This window comes from Ammospiza caudacuta, chromosome 3 (genome assembly GCF_027887145.1).
Source record: "Ammospiza caudacuta isolate bAmmCau1 chromosome 3, bAmmCau1.pri, whole genome shotgun sequence".
NCBI lineage: Eukaryota > Metazoa > Chordata > Aves > Passeriformes > Passerellidae > Ammospiza > Ammospiza caudacuta.
This window is the reverse complement of record NC_080595.1, coordinates 72,235,734-72,260,144: the sequence shown is the minus strand read 5'-3', so window position 1 is coordinate 72,260,144 and position 24,411 is coordinate 72,235,734. Positions and strand designations below refer to the sequence as shown.

At 37.0% G+C, this 24,411-nt stretch overlaps 1 protein-coding gene across 3 annotated transcripts in view; it reads right to left on the bottom strand.

Annotated features, from left to right (window-relative positions):
• Positions 1-24,411, bottom strand: part of WASF1 (WASP family member 1) — an 87,183-nt gene that overhangs the window by 10,658 nt on the left and 52,114 nt on the right. For all 3 annotated transcript variants that reach the window (XM_058802133.1, XM_058802136.1, XM_058802134.1), the window contains exons 2-3: positions 17,817-17,977; positions 6,863-6,997 (exon numbers count right to left, since the gene is read on the bottom strand). In XM_058802133.1, coding sequence (XP_058658116.1) covers positions 6,863-6,997; positions 17,817-17,949 — 268 coding nt within the window. In that variant the 5' untranslated portion in view covers positions 17,950-17,977. The remainder of the gene's footprint in view (positions 1-6,862; positions 6,998-17,816; positions 17,978-24,411) is intronic.

The window sequence follows — 24,411 nt, the reverse complement described above, 5'->3', positions numbered from 1 at the left end:
CACACTAGAGGATAAGCAATCAATAAATCAATCCCCAACAATAAGTGTAATAATTTTCTCTTTAAACCTAAGATACACAGCAGAAGGCAGCATTTCCTATGCTGATGACACTCCCTGAAAAGCACACCATTACTCCAACCAACAGAGCACACCAGGACAGCATTACTCGGGAAAGGGAAGGAGGTGGCACGCAGCACAGGGAGAATCCTGACATGGATGTAAGTTGCCTACCCAGAGGGATCAGGTAAATCCCGTGTCACACACCCAGCCTAATCCTGGGCTGTGCACGGTCTGGCTTCCAAAGCCACTTGTTCAGCTTGCCAGCTGGCAGAGAGACAAGAGCCCTGCGTGCTTTACAGCCTCAGCGGGGGGAGAGATGAAAACCTGGCTGGTGGCACCCAGCTCTAGCTCAGTGACAAATGGGCACTGCAAGGGCACTGGGCAGGCAAAGTGCATGTATGAACTCAGGTGTGAGTAGAGATGAGCAGCTGAAGGAGGAGTTAGAAAAGCTGCAGGCATTTGACTTGATGATGGTAAATTTAGGCTTCTAGTTGCTTAATTCCTAACAACACCAGAACTTTTTGTACAGCCCAAAATCCTAAATTTGATACGGATGTATTTTTCTAAAAGTCCACCTACTACACCACTTGTGCTCACTGTAATTAACAGAAAACAGGGTCTTAAATAATTTCCTTAAAAGTTGAGATAGTCACAATTTAATTTGAAGATTCATTCAATAATCTAAACAAATGCCTGTTTGTCTTTATTGTGTCTGTTGTTTGGATCGTATGAAAAGACGTATTATATCAGCCAATCTAAGCCAATCAGCCCTCTGTGCACAACAATATTTTCCACATAAGCAAAAGCTGTCTGTCAGAAAGCTAAACTGTCAACCCGATGTACACTTGGTTTTGAAAAAGAGATGCCAGTCCATTTTTACTCATAATCAACAACACACTGTGGGGGGGAAGGGTATTTAAATTGTACTCTGATGAGATACAATAACTGTGTTTCTTTTGGGGTAAAGTAAAAATTAAATAAAAGCACATCTGTAATGTGCATACTAAATAATGTTTTATCTCTTAGCAAGCATCTCATTAAACTGCAATCTCCAATTTGTAGTAAAAGTCAGGTATAGAGCTCACCAGAGCACTGACAGAAAGCAGCTAACTTTAACTTTTCAAATACATTAAATACTACATTTTACTTTACCAGAAGAAAAAAAAGTTACTAGATTTATTTTTATTCTTTTACAATCATCAACTACACAATTTACAATTAGGTTCTAGGCCAAAAAAATACCATTCTCCTAAAGAGAGTAAATAAAGAAATCATATATTCCTCTTAAAAGCTTGTTCTCTTAATACTTTTTGCAGAATTTTATCCTGGCATCTTTCAAGACTGTAAACTCTTGAATATCACAGCTGTGACTCCCTGCAGAACTAAATGACTAGGGGAAATTTAATCCAAATCAAGGGACTCGGTTGCCCTATACAATTCCCTTTCTCTGTTCAAAAACATACCCAGCAATTTGAAAAGTGCAAAGAGGAAAGAACAACACTCTCAAACAAATAACTTAGTTGTAAATTTCCCACTAAAGGTAATTAATTGGTAGGGAGTGGTGCTGCTGAAAATTCTCTTAAGGTAAAGATTTGTGTGATTCAGTTCCTAAAGACACTGCAATCTCAAAGTCTGATTTCTACATTATTTATTTTACACTTTTAATGATTATCCATTTAAACAATGACCAGAATGCAGACATCTTAGGTTTCTCTGCCATCAGAATACTCTGACTGTGGGTTTGATAGTTGCTAAAGAGAGAGATTATTTCTGTAGATCAGACATCACTCTTGGGCCTGTCACCTACCCAAGAAATAGAAATTTTCTGAAATACTGTTCTAAAAAATTCCAAAACAGCTCAAGAACTTTTTGGATGGAGAATGTATGTACCTTAACTACTACAGGTAAACAAAAAGAAGATGTAAATGTTAGATCAATAATTTTAGGAGGACTCAGAAGCTGCTTCAAATGAAGCATGTAGAACAAGTAAGCCCTATTAAGATGTGAAATACCTGTGGGCATCAAACACTGAATCTGCTGGTTAGTCTCAACAAAACCACTACATTGTTTAACAAATGGTATTTTGTCCACATCCCTCTTTTTGTACACAAAACATGCACTATCATGGTCTTACCATGGAACTATTAAGCCTTGGACATGCTAATTTAAAACTGATTTACTTACTAAATAACCCTCAGATTTAATCAAGGGCCTAAGAAAATTGGAGAAAGAAGATGGAGAGCAGTTGAAGCTCAGCCCATCTGCTCAGAATCTTGAGAGGGAGACACAATCAAATCTAACCTTCTTTAAGTAGCAATGTGCAATGAAAAGAGATCTGCTATATAATTTAACAGTCTTTATCTGCCTTGGAGGGTAACATTTCTAATGAATGAATTGACAATAGTGTTACTCTCCACTTAATATAGAACGTGTGGAGATCATGACCCAATTTTGATGTGCTCCCTGTTCTTAATTTTGATTACATTTATACTCAGCAAAATCTTCTTCACAGGCTAAAGACAGTGAGCTGACCCTTAAACTGGGGTTTGCTACCCTTTCCTTCTAATTCTCACAATGGGCTGAGTATCCAGACTTTAAAGTTGAGCAAGTCTCCCATTTCCAGAGTATACAGACGACAATTATCTGTCAAGGTTTTTTGGTTTCTCCCCACCAAATGCCACCTTTCTTTTCCCCCATAGCAAAACAACAAAACTGTTTCTGGACTTGGTCCAGCCAAACTTCTGAACTACTATTGTTTTAATGACAGGGCAATATTTATAGAATGTTTAGAAAAACAACTAACACTTGTATTCAAAGGCAGAAGCCTACTGAAACACAATTCACTTTCCTGAAACGTGCCAGGCTGCTCACCCACAGCACTTCTGCCATTAGGTTTATTTAAGTTGCTTGTCACAGTTGTAACAAATAGGCAGGTCACAATGAAAGAAGCACTAAATTAATACCAAAATAGTCTGATAAACTCTGAATTTATGAATTTTCCTTCTGCCCTGATATTATTTATTTCTGAGAGATACAAAACTATTTTCCAATATCTCATGAATGCATCAGAGCTGTACCATGTATCAGCATTTCAAAAAAGAACCACATAATTGTTAAAATTAAAATTCTTTTCAAAACTGTCAGATTTCTACAACTATGCCATTTTTCACTTTTAGCAGTACCTCACACTTAAAAGGCACAATTAAATTCATGAAAATTTGATCAGTTAAGAGAAGTATTATTTTACTGATGCATTTTGCATATATATGGACAGAGTTAGTAATGTTACCTATAAACTATATATTTACTATTTACTATAAAGTAAATACTAAAATGAAAAATGCTTGCAAAGAAACTATACTCAGGATTCGTTTTCTCACCTATGAGGACACCTTATATTGCAGGGCTAGTGAAGCTGTTGACCTTAGTTCAACTTTATAGCAAGAATGTGTTTTCTCAATCCTAAAAGGACCCCAAATATTAGTCTTGGATACACATGGGTTTGTTTCCCATACAATTGAAATAAAGTTGAGTTTACTGATGGAAAACAGAGGATTTCCTTTTGTCTGCATACAAGTTTGGTATCTTCTGAGGGTAAAACCCACATGCATATGAAAATAATAAAGTATTTTTAAAAATCTGTTAAAATATTAAATTAATAACATTGAGAAATCAAGAATTTGAAAACAGTGTAATAATTCAAAGCAAACCAAGTTGGCAGCAACTCTTTTATGACAGAAAAATTGGTCATGAGGAGTTAGACTCCTAAAGATACAATCTTAAATCTTAACCTTGGTTTTATTCTTTCACTGAGATGCTGTAGTAATTCAAAATAAGAAAACACACAGACTGTTCAAACAAATTCAGAGCTTTTTATCACTCTGATTCTACCAGAAACATCTTGCCAAGTATCTGCATCTCGTTTAGTGAATCTGACTTGGGCTGGTTTTGTTCATGCCACTTAGCTTTAAATGAATCTTAATTTCTTTCTCTTGTGTAATAGCATGGGCCCAAAGGAACCCATTAAATCTTCTATTACTGCCTCCTGGCAAAGAGCAGATGAGACTCATTTCACAAGTATATCCCATTTTACTCATGCTGTTAGCTAAGTAGAAGTACTGAAAGTTGCTTAATTCTTGCATAGTGAGTTAAAAAAGGTAAATTCAAATATTCTCCCCCTTCCCTCCCCTTCATGCATTAACATCCTTCAGCTATTCTAGTCCACACTAGGACTAAACCTAAACTATTTGTGATGGATTTCTAAAGTCAAGCCCAAAACAGTATGCTGAAGGGAAAAAGTTTCCTGATCCCTAACTTTTGAGGAAATAGAATATCAAATGTCTCCTCATCTCCTTTGTCCTCATCTGGTGACTCATTCCAGGCAGACATTTGTGAATAAGGAGCACTGGGTACAGCTCAGGGACTGGATATTCTTAGGTTAATAAAAGCAGTAATTTAACAGCTCCTGACACTGAGGATTGCATGTGTCCCTCTGAAGTACAAGCAGTCACTGCCATTCTGTGGTGTGACACACAAATCCAGGGGATCAGGTTCAAATCACCCTGAGCCACACTGGACTTCACCATGAGGACCTATTCCCTGCCCCGTTTCCTTGACTGCAGTCTGTACCTTTCTTTAGCTATACAGTGTAGCAAACACTACAGCATGCACAGTTCTGTGAAAATGTGTTGGTATGGTGCATTGGGGACTACACACTATTTAAAACTACTCCTAGCAATTCTCTAACATCAAATAGTTACGGATTTTTGGTCCTGAAACCTAGAGCCAAACTTGTAAAATGCCTTTTACATAGCATAGTACAATTTTCTTGCTATGGTGTAATATCCCTGGATGCTTTAACTCAATGGCTTAATATGGTCTCTCCATTCCATGGAAATGTGAATGATTAACATATCAGATATGATATATCAACATACATCCTCCTCTGATTTGAACCAAAACTAGGCTGTCAAGAGTAAATGTGGAAATGCCATTAACACTCCAGAGTGTTACAGTCATTACAAGATTACAACTGCTGACAATTTATTATCATATATGGAAAGGGTTTCTTACCATTATCCAATCATAGCAAAAATGCCCTGGTTTGGGCAGGAGGAGATTTCATTTTTTCCTAGTATCTCGTATAGTGCTGTGTTCAGGATTTAGGATGAGAATAATGCTGATGACACACTGATGCTTTATCATTGCTGAGCAGCGGTCAAGGACTCTTCAGCTTCTAACTCCACCCTACCAGCCAGCAGGATGGGGGGCACAAGGAGCTGGGAAAAGACCCAGCCATGACAGCTAACCCAAACTGGCCAAAGAGACCTTCCATACCATATGGTGTCATGCTTAGCACATAAACCCAGGGGAAAAGGTGTCTGGGGGCTGGGCTGCTGCTCAGGAACTGGCTGGGCATCAGTCAGCAGGTGGTGAGCAATTGCATTGTGCATCACTTGTTCTATATAATCTAATATTATTATTGATGTTTTCCCTTCCTTTTCTATCCTATTAAAATGTCATTATTTCAACCCACAAATTTTACATTTTTTTTCCCCCTGATTATCTCCCTCCTCCCACTGTGGAGCAGGGGTGAGCAAGTGGATGAGTGGTGTATAACTCCCTGCCAGGTTAAACCACAACAATTGGAAAAAGAGGTATACAAGAGTGATTTATGCACAGTTATCAAGAGACTTGGAAAATCCCATTAATGTAAGAATTCCCCTAGGCAAGTCATGATTTTGTGGAAAATCTGCTACTAGCTGTGAGCAGCTGTCTTTCAAAACCTGTTCTAAAATTAATGTCACACGAAATACAGAATCAAAAATTCCCCTTGCTTAATTTTGCTACTAGTGAAATTCTGACATCTATAACCAAAGACAACCTGAAGATCACACTTCTGGTTTGACACTTCAATTTTCTGTATACACAATTGTAATCACACAATCTAATAATACAAAATTATTATGTCTAGACATTGAGAACTGAAACAGCTTTCTATAGTTTAAAATTGGATCCCACAAGCAATCTGAAGTTATACTTCATGATGGGGTGTTCCTCTTCTTTCTAGGTCTTAACCATATAGTTTAGAACTCCCAAAATTTTTTGGGGGTTACAAGATTTTTCACAGTTGACCTGCGACCAACAGATATCAATGAAAGCAAAAAAGCTTCATGGCATTTATGCATTAGGTGGTCCAACAAACCCTAGGCATCCTTTAAAATTCGGTACAAATTCTATCTTACAGGCATGAGCTGATGACTTCTGAGAGTACTTGTTTTCTCAGTGCTAACCAATATTTACAATACTTAAAATTATTTAGGAAGAGTCCAAGAGGTTATGCAGCAGCAATAAATGAAGCTATACAACTACAATATCATTCAGAAAGTAAGATGGTACAAGTAAAATGTCAAAACCCTACTTGGACAAATGTTTACATTCCATGAGAATTAATAGAAAGGTTTAAAAAAGTGTATAGACTTATCTCTAAGCATTCACATAATATTACACAATATTATTAATATTCTAAATATGCAATCCTACTGAAGTGACAGATACTCCTGTAGCCATTTTTATGTAAATTCTTTAGTATCATTCAGTAACCATGAAAACGCTGAGCTCAGAAAGCTGCTCAAGGCTATAAAAAAAGCCTGTAGCAGAAATAGAACTGGACCTTTCTTATGATGCTTTGCTGTGTGCTCTTATAAATATGATTTAAACTATTAAACCATTACTTCCATTTCACCTATCAGTGCTGTCTGAGTGACAAAATAAGAAACCCTCCCTGCAGGAGGTAACTTACATTCCTCTTCCTTTGGATCAAGTTGTGTAACACTGACAGACAAGCGATCTACACGTTCCTGTAAGGAGTTGACTCTAAATGAGAAACTGTGTGCTTCATTGAAAAGTTCACCAAATATATCTTCAGCATATTTACCTGAAACATGGGGAAAAAAAAATATTCAAGCATACCACAAGACAGGCAAATGATTTCCTACTGTTTAATTAAATAATTCTAAGATGCATGAGTATCACTGTAACAACCTGCACTTACTGAGCCCATTAAGAGTCCTTTAGAAAAGCAAATAGAAGTTAAATACTTACTATGCAACTTATTTATCAGAAATTAAATTATTTAATACATTACAGGACAGATATTCAGCTGCCATAAAATAATTTAACTATGCTGATACGCATGGAACTAGACTGCAGTTTCTTGGATATTTCTAAAAGGACAACTTCCAACATCTGAAGCTGCTTTTGTCTGAGTGATAACTAATCTTTGAATTTACTTCAACACTGTTCTCAAAATGAAGTACTGCTTCCACTCCTGCTGTACAGAGAACTTTACAAAAAAAGGAAGATCAGATATTCATAGCTAGATAAATTAGAAGCAGCCTATTCAAAAATACACACTAAAATAATCCTACCTTGAAAAATCCAAATTCTAGTAACTGACCCATTTACACTGAAGTAAAAAAAAAATCCCAAACAACCAAAAAAATCTCTTTTGTTCACAACAACAGACAACATATTTTTAGCACAGAAGAGCAGGAGATTCAAATAGTGCCAGGAAAGGATCAGTAATTGGTTTCCCTGCTACAGAGTACTCCCCATACTGCTTCCAATGCTCTCAAGACTCCATTTGAGAAATCTGCCTATGTCACTGGAAAAACTCCACCAGACTACACAGCAGAATGTGTAGCCACACTTCTGAAATACAGTGGGATAGCTTTCAAAGCCTTCTATGATACTGTGCATATGTAATTCATGCACTGTTTGTGCACTTATGTTGGTTTTGGAAGTATAAATCTCACAAATTTCTAACTACCTGCTTTGCACTCAAGTTCTGACAGGTATAAAAGGACAGCTGTGGAAATTCTGCCTTTGGTGAGCAATTAATCGGAAAGTATACATAAAACAAGGACATTTTTATATAAACACATAAAAAAAAATTACATGCATACAGGTCCTGTGGAAACTACTTAAAGATGCTATGCAGTAAGCACAAGGCAGCACACACCATTTATTAACACTTAGGTAACAGCAATAGAAAACCAGCATGACTATACACAATGGAATATAAAAGATGATATCAGAAGAAATGTACAGAAGAAGAAAATAGAAGAGGAACAACTAGCAAACTAACAATAAATATTTCTTCAAAGACATGAGGAATAAGAAAGCCTGCCAGGGAGTCTGCAGAGCAGACTGGCAATGAAAATATGAAGGAATACAGAGAAGACAAGACCCCTGTGGACAAGCTAATTTAACACCTTCCACTGGTGTCCACCGAAGGGAACTGGGGAGACCCTGATGCAAGAGCTCATTGTGGGAAGCCCAAATAAACTGAAGAGACTATATAAAAATTACAAAACTAAAGGACAGAAATGACCAGCAAGTATTAGGAACAATTGCACTTATACACATTGAAACACACAACAACAAGGTTCAAATTTTTTTCATGGAACATCTTGAGAGCTTGAGAGCTACACACCCATAAGCCTGACATCCATACAAATTAGTATAGATCATAATGAAGAACTGAATTAGCAGACATTTGAATGACTCATGCCAGAAGAGGCAGCACAGCTTTTGTAAAGGGACATTCTGAATGGCTTAGAAGCACAGAGAGATCTACTGAGATTTCCAAGAGAGTTTGGAAAATCCCTAATCAAACGGTTTGGGGAAAACTTAACAGATGGGGCTTACAAAAGATGTGGCAGAGATAAATAATTCCTCAAAAGGTAGAAAACAGGGCATAGGAGTAAATCACCAGTCTTCACAGTTGACAAAGGTGAGTTCTACTAAGCTTCTATGCTGGGATCCATGTTAATTAAGATATGTGTCAATTGCTTGAAAAAACTGAGATCAAAGTTTCCAATCAATGATAGAAAGTAATGAAAAAGAAACACACAGCATTAGGAAACAGACAAACCTCAGCTGGTTGGAGAGGCTTCCAGGTTGAAAAATGCTGGAAGCAGGGAGATTAGTAGGAATACCCTACATGCTGTCTTGCTCTCATTCTTGGAGCAGCTGCTAATAGCCACAGTGAGAAGCAGATCAAAGGCACTCCCCCTCTGAACCTTTGTCTCATAGCACAAGTCCACAGAAAAATACAGACGGAAAGTTAGTAAAAGTCTTCTCAGCTGGCAATTCACCTAATGTAAGACTTTCTAATATGTGTCTTGAAACTCTGAAAAATTTATGTTCTTTAACCTGTACCTGAAACAAGGGAAATTACTTAAAAATGTGATCCACTAAGAACAACATTGTTGAAGTTTTAATACACAGATACTAAAAATTTAATGCATTTCAGATAATATGTTCAGAAATATTAATTTTAATTAGATAACTCACATAACATTCAGAGACACATAGGCTAAAATTAAAATAAAATATAAAATTACATGTGTAGAATTGAAAATTAATTTAGAAGCTGGGCTTTAAAATCCAGTAACTTTCCTTTTATAGGTGTATTTTGAGGCTAAATTTTTATCTGTATCATTTCATCAGGCTTAAAATTAATCTACCTCATTAATGAGCTCCAACTACAAATAATCTCTCTTGGAAATCTTTTCATTACATTGCATACAGCCACAAACATACTGCAAGGAATAATTTGCCTATGCTTATGAACACTAATCCTCAAATGGGAAATATATTAAAAACAATCTGTCATGTTTGAAGTGGTGTGCCAACCATCATGTCTCCACCTACCTGTGTGTTGGTGGTCTCTTTATTTAGCCAGCGGTATATTTAACCAAATGCTTCCTCTAGCAAAGCAAAATGTTTGCTTTTTGTGAAATGTACAACTTACATTCTAAAAAATATTATATGTGAATGTATAAATATGTACATAACACACATAACCCAGTATTTGTGTTGCCATCTCTGTGTATTCTATAGGAGTCTACCCTCAGTTTTGAATGGATCACAAAGGACACAATTACAGGTGATCATACTGAACAAAGTGTCACAAATTCAAATAAGAAAGTGTGAGAAAAAAGCACTCTAGTAAACAAAGCTGAACTCATTCCACATAATTTATAGGTAATATGTCAGAAGAGTAAGGATGCAAAATTAACTCCATTATACACAATGAATATTCCAAGATATCATTAACACTTCAGAATATTTACAATATTATGGGCTTGCTTTACAATATTATGGGCTTGCTGAAAAACTCTGCTCTTGTGCTGTTTCACACAGCACAATAAAGAGAATTACAGTTCCCCATGACAATTATAATACTAATGCCTTAGGATCCAGCTCACAGTTGGATTCAAAATACCAGATCAGAAAGATCAGTGATCTTGTTTGCCTACTAAATTAAACTACAATATACACTTATGCAATTAAATTAATTCAATGTCTGTGAAAAGCTTATTTTACTGTATTTGCAAAACATGATTGGCATTTGTTTTTATGAGCACTTAAATTTTTTTCATAAGAGGATACATTATTATTCAGTTTTAATTAAGGAATTTATTATTCACCTTATTATTCTTTTCATAACTTTTCCTCATGTATCTAAGGGCTCTGATCACAATTAAACCTTCACTAAGAAAGGGATACAGGAAAGCAGCTCTCTCTGGTGTCAGTCAATATCTTTTTTTTGTGACAGACAAATAAAATGTCTGGAAACAATGTTCTGTTCTTCCTCCCCTCAATAACATGCATGTACTTTGATGGCTTTTTGAACAATTATTTTTCTGACTTTTAAAAAAGATTTATGAGCTGAAAACAGAACAGTAGCTAGTAGCTACTAATTGAAAATAGAGTAAAAATTATACTGCTTACTGCCTTCCTATTTTTTTTTTAAATTAAAACCACCAAAACATGTATCACCCACTCAATTTCCATTCATTACCATGGCAATAAATGTACAATGGCTTATAAAATGTCAAAAAATACTGATCAGTTTTACAGTGCTTTGCTTTCACCAAATGTTCCTTCTAATTTGTTTTATCTCCTAATTTCCCCCCATAATTTCTTAAGCATTTGTCCAACCTCCCTGGCTTTTATCCACAAATGAGTAATTGCTGATTTTCCAACACACTAAAATGAAAACATACTAAGGTTAAAGAAATGGGGGTTTTTATCTTGTTCTAGGGGACTGGGTATGTATCAGATGAACTGAAGTCAACCACAATGTCCACATCAGGTTCTGGGCAGTATTTTAGTCTAATTAAATAAAGCTTGACAAATAAATGTCTTCAAAGACTTTATTATTGTGTTACTCAAATTCTTAGAACCACAACAAGGATCAGGACATACACTAGCAGTCCTCTCAAAACTCCAGTCCTTAAACCCACCTGAACTCTGTCTGTATTCTCAATGCTGTACCTGTTGGCAAACCCTAAGGAAAGGCCATTTAAATTAATCATTTTGCAACACTAGATCAGTTACCAACAGATTTAGTTACAGGCTCTCAGACAATGAGCGGGACATGAGTCCTGAACCAGGACTTGTGGAAGAAGTAATTTCTTTACTATCCTTCAGCATTGTTAAAGAAAAAGAGCTCCAAACCCTTCAACTGCAGCCCAGCCTGAAGCAGCACCCTGCAGACCAGTTAGGTGCTGACAGCCTTTGTGAAACATGCTCTGAACTTGCACTGGATAAACACATTCACCACACACTGTGCTCAGTGCCATAAACCAGCATCATACTGGGAAATTCAAGAGGATGACTGGCAAAACTCAGGCCAATGCAAGATGCAGCAAGCAGGACATTCAAAATAAGACAATTGTTCAATCTTCCCAGGAGCATTGATCTTAATTAACTTAGCCTTTAAGTGATCTGTCAGATTTTTGGAGCTCAGTGGTGTGTGAGTGTTTGCATATTTTAACATTTACAAACCTAAAATCTAACCCAACACAATTATCATTGAACTAAATTATAAGAATATATAATACGTCAAATATGTGGTGACATTATTAAGTACAAAGTATAATAGTTATGTCACTAAAATCATATTTGATATTAAAATAGTAAATTTATTGATATATTGAATTACACAACCCCCAAAATAATATTAGCTTAAAAATAAAGGTTTGGCAATTGAAAAAAATGTATAAATTGGTAAAACATCTCAAAGAACAAGCTTAGAATTTAGTCTGTTATCCACCTATACACTATCATTCCTTGATTTCTATTATTTCATTCCTGTTCACACACTATACAATATTTTTGTCCACTATATTTTCTAAAAAATAAAGGTACAGAACAAGAGTAGCTGTAAAACCTGTCATGTCCCACTGCCCAATCCCGTCCCAATATATTTATACTATGCAAAATTACATTATTCATGACTGAATAGTTTCTTTCTACACAATATAGTGTATTTATTAGAAAATATTCTCTCAGGATAATTAGTTACCACATAAGCCACTCACAATATATAACCAAGGTTCCTTTATATAGCAAAACAGGAAAGATAGTATAAGTCTATTAATACACTTTTCCTCCTTCATTATTTCTGACATATCATTTAACATATCCATAGCCTGTTGATTCAGCTTCAGATCTTCACTACATAATTTAGTTTTTAGAAAAAAACAAGATGTATCTGAGTTTGAAAGTCTGGGCTTATTTCTCATCAGAATCATTTCAATCTCACAGCTAATGCATTAAATGCTTAGGAAATGCACTAACAGCTAGGAGACTGAACTTGGAGATAAGAACCTTGGCAGATCCATGGGAACATCGTTGCTTATGCTGAGCAAGCTCTGTAAAATGACACATTGAATACATGGCACTGATGCTAATTAGGAACTTTCACTGTGAACATGTGAGGGCAGTCCACAAGCTTTACAGTAGGAGTATCAGAGTACCGAGGAGACAACTTGATTCCTTTAGCCAGGAAAATTGAACCAGATGTTTATCAGACAACCTGAGCAGGGCATCAAAAGTATCAAATAAACTTTGTTAAAGGCCTTATCCAGAGCAGGTCTGATGCTCCTGGTTGACATCCAAAAAGAAGTCAGCTTCCAAAAAATCTTCAGCCATGGAAGTCTGAGATACCATTTGTATCCACCCACTGAGGACATTATCAAGTAAACTAGCTGAGATTACCATTATATATTCAGAAATCTGTGAAAGAGACTGCTGAGAGCTGAACTTATGTGGAAAGTAGCAGTGCTAATGATCATTTCACAGGGAAGTCTTGCTCTTCCTTTCATTTCTAACACAACCTGAATTCACTGCTTTATGTAGGCAAGGAATTAATGACAGGTGGGGCTTTTTTCTGTTAACACACAGTTGCATTCAATGAAACTTTACTGACCCCTTGCTCATTTTCTCATTACCATTTGGGACAGGCACAAAACAGCATTGCCACTGCTGCAAAGACAACATCAAGAAATCAGAGGGAAGATTTTGAGAGGTTGGGGTTCTCTCAAGCTGAGTTTAGCTTTAAGTCCATCAGTTTCCTTATCCCCTTGTGCAAAAGAACACTTGTGGTCCCTGCCAATTGTAGTAATAATGAATAAAGAGGAGTGACTAATGAAGAAAATTCACAATTAATGTCTTCCTGAACACACTGAGAAGGAGGATGGGCAGGGCAAGATGCAACACAGGGGTTCTGAAATACTGACTGAAGCTCTAGCTGCAGATCTGCAGAGACTTCCTTCCAATCATGCAGCATGCAGGAACCTTACCATGTGCTGAAGATGCTGTTCACACAGGGTGAAGAGAGAGCTGTAGCTGTTTGAGCTCAAGAGGCCTGGTTCTAAAAATTAATTGCAGCCCCAACACCTTGCAGCTAGATCTTTCAGGAGAAATATTTCCCACTTACTGAATGTTAATGCCTTAAGTCATGACAAACTGCAGGTTTTCCTGAGCTGAAAAAGTGTTTCTCACAGTATAAGAGAAAAGTGTCTCTCACAAGATGAATGCTTTTGGGGAAGGCACGGTAAGCAAAAAAAAAAGAAAGAAAACTTAAGCATATCTGAGAAGAAAAAATAAGGGGGAGAAATTGTTTGCTCCCAAGTCAGACTTTCACTCCTGAAAACTAACAAATAAGGGGTAAGGAAAAGAAAGAATTAGACAAACATGGTAAAAAATAGATATACTACACAGAAAAGACAGAGAGGGAAAAGGCTACAAAAGATTCAATGCTAAGCGAAAATTGTTTTCGCTAACATATAAGGCACTGCAGCTTAGCAGAATTATGCAGCATTCTCTGTGGTTATGCAGAAGTAAATGAAAAAATGAGGAATGACATCTTGTTATGATTGAATAAAAGGCCTAGTCTGTATGCCTGCAATACCAATATTCATTAAAGGCACATATTCAAAAAGAGAAATGTTCTCCTCCCTAGATGGAGGTGTCAGAGACTGGGGCTGAGAACAAACCCCATCAGTTAGGTTTCTTATGTGGTACCGAGATTCTGTTTCCATGGAACAGCTGAATAAAAGGAAAAACAAGATTGGTCAATAGCTGTGAACAAAATGAGGAGGCTACATCCACACAAGAGAACTATTTATCTGCCTTCTAACAATGGCACAGCTGCACAATGCTATCAGTTGTGTTTCATGTACACAGGAATGTTATGCCCTGACATAGACCGACGTATAGAGAGCACTAATGTCTGTGCAATATTGCTGCAAACATGAGGCAAGCACTTCCTCAAAGCAGATACTGTTAGAAAGAAAGAAACACAGGGAAGAATGGCTGGGAAACTAAAACAGCTGTTGCTGTTGTCCGGAGAGTTTCTGTTCTGCCACAGTGCTAAGAAAAGCTGTCAGAAAACAGATCCTTTTATGAAGTAAGAGAAGACTGGGAATATGGGACGAAAAATTACTTCCTAGAAATTTTGTATGTTGTATCATGACAGACTGACGTGTTTTCATGCTTCAGGGATAAAGGCAATGACTATCACTCAAAGCAGAAATAAATATTTTGTCCTTTGATCTCTACTTCTTTTAAAGGTCAAAAAATTTCTCAAACTAAACAATTAGAAGCAGCCCATCAAATAAGCAATGAAATGTTTGATAATTTTCATGGAGACACATGGTAGTTATCACTGACATAGTGATGTAAAGCTCTTTAAATTTTATACTGAAATACAGGAAAACAGAATTCCTGTCATTTCATAGGTACTGTTTCTGCTTGTAAATCCTATTTAAATGTAGTATCCAAGATCACAGAAACACAATCCTGTTTAGGTTAAAAGACCTCCAAGTCATCTAGTCCAACACCCTGTGCAAAGCAGATCCAATTAGATCCAGCTGCTTGACTAATCCAGCTGAGCTGTTAGTATCTCCAAAAATGGAGACCCCATGACTTACATGACAAAACTCTATGCTAATTTTTTCTCAGTAATGACTTTTGTTATTGTTTAGAGTACTGGTGGCTCCAATTCCACGACAGCATTCTTTATATCATGTCAGAAGAGAAGTTAAGACTGCCTGGTCTTAAGAATCATAACCATAAGAAGATTGATCCTCTATTTCAGGGTAGAGAAGTGAAAGATCTTAGAGGCAGAGATGACTGATTGTTAATCAGGTCAATGACCATTCATTTAAATTTGCATAACTTTACCAGCAAAAGCAAATGCAAAAGCAGCTTTAGTTTAAAGAAAATGAGACCCTATCAGAGCTTTCAGTTTCCACCCTCAGAGTAAAGCTCATTTTGTCTACAATTTAAAGGCTGATTCTCAAATATACACATTATCCATGGAAAACAAGAAGGGAAGGACTGCAGAGAGCTGGTTGCCAGGGGACTGCTGCAAAACCATGCCTGCTGGCTGTGACTCACAGGCAAGTACTAAAATTTATCTGCATGTCAGCAGACCTTGCTGCTCACCCCTAACAGTGACACACCAAGTGAAGACTGGTTATTTGGGTTTAAGCATGAGACACAAAATTCCTATTCCAGAACTCCTGAATATTTTTGAATTTGTATTGCTCCTAGCATAAACAGGCAGAAAAGCTAAAAGAATTCTGGAACAAAATACTTTCACAAGTACCCAAACCTTTGAAACATGATCCCCATTTTTAAAGAATAGTCTTTAGCACTACTGAGAAGTAAGGACTAGTTTGCAAAACACGTTCTATTTTAATTGTAGGAAAAAAGTTTGTTTTTGTTTTTGTTGAAAACGCAGAGTATCAGGTAAAAACTTGGTACAAACACATAGATGCATGTTTTAGGGAAGAACCACACTGCTTTTACAAAGAGGAATGTTATGGTTACATAGTTACATAGTTATGGTTACATTCCCTTGCAAGTGTTTCTCTGCGCTATATGTTAGGCAAACCACGTAACAAATGTGCGAACATTCAACGGATATTTTTAATTTATTTTCTTCTTCCTTAATTGAGTTATTTCTGTTCTAGTATTGCTTCATCCTGACCTCCTCACAAGCAGTAGCACATACAACATCAAACATAAGATCTGTATACCAAGAAAACATAGGAAAGGCAGCTGAATCTCAGTAGGGGAACCCTAGACTGTGATGCTGAGTTAAAAGTTACTGTTGGGTTTTTAGGGTCAAATAATACCTCCAAATGAAAATGCCAAATATATATTTGACATGCCACCTACAAAAGCAAATTCCCCAGATGAAGCTTATAATCAAGAATTTTTAAAATAGGCAAACTAAAATAAAATAATACAACATTAATAACAGCGACTTGGAAGGGGAGGCTAGTACATGAGCAGCTAGTTTGGGAAGGGTTTTTGGCAGAATGAAGCAAAACCACAGATGGTGATCATATACTGCATCCTGATATTATATGCTCTTGGTTCACTGAAAAGTATTAAAATAGTTTTTTCCTTTGTTTCTGTAGCTATAATAATCATGTTCATATTTATGTGTTGTAAGCATTCCTGTCTCAATTCCATAATTCAGTGTCCTCAGTTAAGTTTACCATCTAATGGCACCCTAACAGGTGAAGGGCTGCCACAACAGACACTATACAGCATATCATCAGACCAATAATTAAACCAATCTAATCAACAAACTAGGCTACACCACCTGTGACTCTAAGAAAATGGTGGAGCTAAAAGACTTTTCACATTGTAGATGTAAATACATGCACATTTAAATATTTAATGTGTTGGTAGTTTTAGTAACGTCCTAGCAGTTAAAAAGCACTTGCAGTATTGGAAATTCAAAATGCGATGGTGCTGGTTCATCTGACAACTTTTTAAGTTGCTGTAACTTAAAGAAGAAACAAGTCAGAGATCAGCCTTTTCAGCAAAACTCCTTCAGAGTTTCACAGCCCGAGAAGTATTCATTCACTCCTCTCAAGTGCACCAAGGGTAAAATTGTTGACAGAGGGAGAAGAAGGAAGAAAAATTGTTAACTATTTCAAATACCATATAATAATTACATGTCTGGGTATATTTCAAAAGGTAACTCCTCTTTTTTCCTGAAAGACCACAACATGACAAAGGGTTTAAGCGGAGAGAATTAAGCAACCAGTGATATATTTCTCATTAAGTCATATTCCCTACTCAAGAATTGCTCTAAGGTTAGCAATTACTGACTTCATTAATTAACAGATATCTTTTCCTGTCACATTCCACTGGTAACAGAAATATATGATTGAAGTGTTTTAAGATGTGCTGCTAGAAAATGTCCTAGTTTTCCTTCACAGACATCCATGCTAGACACTACCCACAAAAGCACTACATTCCAGACCCAGTGACAACTTTCTACAGAGAAATTGAAAAGGTGTTCCTACTTCAAACACTGTGACTGTAAAATATATTAGTTCTAAATACAGCTATTAAGACAATGTACTTACTTAGGCTACTCAGTTGTCTGATTATATTTGCCAAGGAAATATTGGTGACACATTCCAACTCATTCTTGATACCTCGGGGCAGAGCTGTATGGCACAAGTGCCTGGGGTCTATGTTCCTTTTTACCAGCGGCATTCTGAAATGTATCAGAGGACCAGCAAACCTGTGAAGAAAACAGACACAGTATTGTTACAATTTTAATTGTAAATATTTTACATTCAGGTTATGTCTGAAGTTAAAATGACTAATCTTAACAGATAAAAATAGCTCCAATAGTACTGATAGAATTCCTTGCTCTGTGAATACCTAAATATTTTCTTCCTTTCCCAAAGAAAGATTATTTCATTCTGTCTAAATCTTTACCTGATTCAGAGTTGACTGAAGTGCCAAGTAATTTTTTACTGTTTCTGTTTTTACCTAACCCTCCCACTCACTAAAAAAGACAGGAAAATATCAGCAATCCAAAACCATTAGAGAAAGATTGTGTTCTTGATGGACAACTTCCTTATTCAGTGCAAGCAAAGTCCAACAAAAAAGTCCTTTTGTTATGAGGTCAAAGTCGAACTAGCCGTCGTCTATTATAGTTGAAAGGTAGGTATGATTCATTCATTGTGTCATGTTACCAGCAGGAGTCACCCTTCTAATCTGAACAACACTTCTACATCATACATAGTCAAGGTAGGGAAAGGGAAAATGTTGCCCTTCTCCCTACACTGCTACTGACAATTAATTCAGCTAACAATGCACCTTCCAAATATGAAAGTCTCCACAGTGAACGTGTAGTGCAATTCCCTCCAGGACTCAGAAATCCTACCCCTTCACAGTTTTCAAATTTAAATGGTAAATACATCAAGAGTCTTCACTAATTCTACAGATAGCATAGGAATTGTCTCAGGCTGTGAATCCCAGGCTAATAATTTTCTGCACCCATGACACTGCTTGGAAGGAGTTTCCCAGAGGGCAACTTACATCCCTCATCTTATTAGTGCTGCTTATTAAGACCCGTTTACTAACATGCTTCTTCACCAAAAGCTGATTCCCTAAAATTCTGTATTTTTCCATCATTTGTCATGCAACACTCTGACAAAACTCCCACTTGATATACAGAGAATGGATACACTTAGTGTTGGTGTAACTTATATTCTCCCCTCCCACTGCAGAAGAGATTACACTTTCTCCAGACCAAAGGAAAACAGGTCTTCCACAACACAACCCATATGCAGTCCTAGTCCCTCAATCACCCAGCCTGCCTGTTTCATCTGCCCTCTGCTTAGAAGTTTTACCCCAAAACGTTCTCAAGATGCAGCCAGGCTTTGTGTAGAGTCACAGAATGCACTTTCCCTACAGTATATATTTAGCCACTGTTATCCTTACTTGGTCAAAACTGAGAGGGTGTTTTTGCATAATAGGATAAGATAGAGGTGAAATTTTGCTGACCTAGAATGGCACAGTGAATTAGAAGATGCAAAGGTGACTGTAAAGGAGTACTTTCACCTCGCAGACTGCTTAGATTTCTCCTTGCCTGGTTTCCTGGGAGTATATTCTTTCACAGGAGCCAGGGCTCACTTCTGAGGGACCCAGGTGGGATCCTTAAAGTGCACCTGAGAAACACCTCTGTGTTTCCAGGATCCGATTGCATCTCATTCATTGAATTTAACATCATGTCTACCACCCTTATTTTCTTGACAGAACAATCAAAATACTCTAGGCTTTTTATTGATTTTTATTTTCTAGACACATCCCAAATCTTTCTAGCCACCAAGTACCTAAGTCCTGAAAAGCCAGCTTTACACACCAACCAAATAAAATAAAAAGTGCAAATCTGAATGCAGTGTCAGAGAGAAGAAATGAAAAAGTGTTCATGAACGTTTAAGTACAGGTTCATTATCATGGTTCCCCAAGAGAAAATAAAGGAACTGTTCTGTCCCTGTCAAAGAAACACATCAAATGATACATGAGCAATGTTCTACAGAAGCAATTAAATATTAATTCCAAAGTTGAGCCCTTTCTTGATTACTGCTTTAATGACAGTGTTGCATAAATACCAAGTAGACAAGTCTTTTAAAGATGGTCCAAACAAGTATGTAAATAAATATTTTCACAGAAAAATTTCACACTTTCAACATTTTCTAATATCTGAATAATGCTGTTGTGGGTGTCCTATACAAACTCATAGTATAACAAAAAAAGGTAGCAGTAGGTGCAGTAAGTATGCTGAAAGGTGTCGTTTTCAAGGAGGAATAAATTTGGAAGGGAAACAAACAACAGAAGATATAACTGACACCTTCAAAAATATTCCTAATATTTGAAAACTATGCAAAGCCTAAAGAGAGGATATTTGCCAGATTCCCACAGAAATAAAAGAAGGGAGGCAACAAAGGAAAATACCACTTAATTATGCTTAAAACAAAGGAAAAGGCATTTCACACAATGTTTAATAAATTCTGAAACTAATTGCCACAGGATGCTCTATACAACAAAAGTACCTGCTGGTAATTTGTCCACTACGGACCTCATATTCTTTGCAGTTTGTTGCAATTACTAGAAGGTCTTGATGGTTCCTTCCCAATTGCAACTAGTGATCCCAACACAGGGAGTAACGGGTGTGCAACAGCAAATGGAACTTTACTGTACTCACACAGTTTCTTCACTCCTATAAAAGATATTTTTCCTAAAGTAGTTCATAAAAAGAAAGCTGAAAAAACCTGAAAGCACTATGTTTATTATATAGCTTTAGAGCTGTGAAAGAGGAAAAAACAAAAAAGGCGTTGTTACAATCTCTTATATGCTTTAGGCAAAATGCAAAAAAAAAATGCACACTCTCCCCCCACCCCACTCCTCCCCCGCATCCCAAACCATGCATTACTCAAGTCACTGGGCAGCAAAGGAAAAATTAATTCCTAGATCATGAAATCCTGTTACCATGTCACTCCCAAGTAAGCCCTGGAAAGCGGTGGTAACCCCAGTAGGCAGAAGAGAGAAGCAGCTTGTCAGTGCATAAGAAGATCCCTCAGCTGAGAGGTTACATGACACCTCCTCAGAGGTTCGCAGCTCTCCTGTCACAGCCCTCCCTCCCCTCAGCTCCGCTGCTTCCCGGCTCGGAACTCAGGAGGGCAAGGCAATCCTCAAACACGGCTACCTCCTCTCCCCTGCAACTCCAAGCTTGGAGGCAGCTCTTCTGGAGTGAAGTGGCACTAGTTTGCACTCAGTTAACTGGAAGTACTTTACTCCATAGTGATCTTAAAATTAAACTCCTCTTTACAAAGAGATGCCCATGTCTTTTGGAGAGCCACTATTGAAAACTCTTTTGCCCCACTTCCTATACATCCTTTGAAGCACTCTGAATCCACTTGAGAAGCCAACTCTAATTTCTTTGCAAAACCCTTTGCTACTTCACTTGCACAATGGCTGGCACAAACTCATCCCCCTCACATATGCTTCCAGTATGAGTATAGAATACAACTGTGTGTACATAACAGTTATGCCTAATGTTTTTGTTAAGCTACCATGCTTTCATATGTGACTTTTCAGGAATTAGGTAAAATGCTTGAGTTGCATTTCAATTAATTCCTATTACTTAAAAAACTAGCAGAACAAGGGCACTAAAGACAGCTAATTAAAATGTTTTCAGAAGAATAGCCTTAATGAGATTTGATCACACTTCTTATCAAAAAAGCAAGTTGTTGAGTGTGTTGCAAGTCCTCTACAGCTATTAGGGGTCTTAAGGGGTGAGTGAGATTTCTGTGTCTCACAGTTCTCCAGCAGTGCTGGCAGCAGCTCAGAAACCTGCTCTCACAGGGTACCTGCTCTCACAGGGTACCTGCTCTCACAGGGTACCTGCCCCCCATGCCCCTGGCTCTGGGCAGGACAGTGTCCCTGGCTGCGGTGCTCAGAGAAGGCCCTGGGGAGCACTGGGGTGGGAAACAAGCTACCACTTTCCCTTCATCACCCTCCTGTAGGAATATTTCAGAATTGCAAGATGTGTGGAGAAATGTTAAATGGTTTACTAGAAGCTTGTGAAAAATCTGAGATGTCAGTAGTCACAGTAACGATTCAAGTTTTCTAACGAGTACAGGGAGACAAGTAGGAATGAAAGCACAACAATAAGGTGGGGAAAATGAAATCTGCTCCACAGTTTAACTAAAAATTAAATTCCACTTCAGTTTCTTTTTCAGATGACTAATGAAATTTCATGATCACATGGTTTTTATTAATGAAAATTTACTTCTGATTAGGCTACATTTCATCCTTACTAAAAATGTAATTATTTTCTTAGCATTAATGAAACATATTAATCTATTATTTTTTCTATAACATGCTAATAATCCAGCACTGAATGCCTTTGCTTTGATGGAGTCAAATTTATTTCCAGTCATTTCTAGAGTATATCTTTAGACCTCAGTATTACTTGTAATTTTCCTTTAACAATATGAAACAGCAATGCCTTTCATATGCCCCATTTAATTGATCACGTTCCAGCTGCTGGCAGAACAGACCACAGTTTCAAATGCAACAATCAGTTTAACACTTCCTCCACCCACCCTAGGAAACACAAATAGAATATATAATAGTTTTTATATTTGCTTACATAATCATGTACTAACTGCATCTACACTATACACAAGCTAATAAAAAAAAATGCAATGTGTTAACAAATCTGGTAAAATCAAAATTGTGTAAGTTAAAAAAAACAAGCTCATTCTCCAGGCAAATTTTCTTTTAACTGTATTACAAGACATCATAAGTCATACCAGTTGCAGAAAATCCAAAGATGAAATTCTTATAATGCACTCCTCTACTATGGAAGGCAAATGTGCAAAGAGTTTGTGTTCCTTGTTCTTCTGCAGCCCTCACTGCAAGATCAAGATCAGGTACAAGTTTAAGAAGAAGCAGACACCTACAGAGTGGTGTCCTTCAACAAAGTAGGCCACCACCACCTACTGCTGAATCAACATAACGATTTTAAAACTCTAAAGGCAATTAACATCCCTTAAAGGATACATCTCAGATCTGACAAGATGACATCTTAAATTGGCAATTCAACAGAAATGTGTTAAAATTACAGTTTTGAAATCCTTTCTGTTTGTGAGCCATGTCGCAGAATGGAAAACCTTCTCCTTGGAACATTTCCCTCAAATCTCAGTCTTCTGTAACTCACTTTCAAATTTTTTTTTAACTTCAACTAACTAGGAAAAGACTTTTTTGCAACTAAAAAAACATGTGAAAGCAAATAAACGTGGAATATATTACTGGAATGTGATGTTGACATCACTGCTCTTTAGGAACGAGCATAACATGAATCATTGGCATCATAATACCTCCTATACTAGATTGTGCATTCAAAAAAGTTGTTACATGTTTATAGAATCATAGAATATCCTGAGCTGGAAGAAATCCATCACAATCATCAAGTCCAACTCCTGGCACCTGCACAGGACACTCCAAGAATCACTCCATGTGCCTAGAGTGTTGTCCAAACACTTACTGAAATCAGACAGGCTTGGTGCTGTGACCACTTCCCTGGGGAGCCTGTTCCTGTGCCCAACCATGCTCTGGGTGAAGAACCTTTTCCTGATATCCCATCTAAACCTCCCCTGTTTCATGCTGTTTCCTTGAGTCAGATCTCTAGCCACAAAAGTTTGGTCAACCTAAGGAGCAATGCCTATAAAGGGCATAGAATGGAAGTTGATAATTTTTTGTCCATTAAGTCACAGGGTCACCTCTAAAATATTTCATATTTCCTCTGTAGTCACAAATATGAAAAATACTGTTCCCCAACTAATAACAACAATCTCTCAAAACATTCTTTAAATATTCTGTTGCTGAACTGATGGTAAGATTATCTGGGGATAGATTAATATGTCAATGGGTCACAGAAGGCTCTAGCTCAATAACATTGTATAGGAAAGCATTTTATTATCACGACAGTAATTAAATTGCGAAAACCAGCCTACTTCACATAACTATGAAATATATTTTAAATTAATTTGCACTATTTATTCTCTATTTAATATTGACTGACTTCTGTATTGTATTAATTGTCTGGGGCAATTGGTATTTTCCTCCTATAGAACAAGCAGTAATCATATCAGCACATCTGTCACATCAGATAAGCAGAAAAGAGAGTACGGTCACAAACATGGGTAGGACTTGAGTTCTACTCAATCTCTAAGGCATAATTACAGTGTTAAGAAATTATTTTCCAGCAACTACCATCCAGCCAATTTTCTCTCAGATGTGTATCATAAGTCTCTCCCCTATGCCTGTATGCAGACCTGCACACATACCTGCACACTCATCTTTAAAGCACACAAATCAATTTGGATTTGATCACAGACACAAACTACAGCCACATCTACTTCCTTGTCAAAATTTAAAAGTTTAATACGTATTGAGCAAAACAAATGAAAAAAAAGGGCAATATTTTTTTACACTGGAAAAGCAAAAACTGTATTTTAAGCCTATGTAGCTTGTGACTACCATGAATTAGTATTGTCAAAGTGAAGGCAGTTTTGGCAAGCTATGGGTGGAAAGAAATTGAGAGATTAATAATTTCTATGCTGACTTTTAGGAGCTTTATCTGTGATAAATTTACTT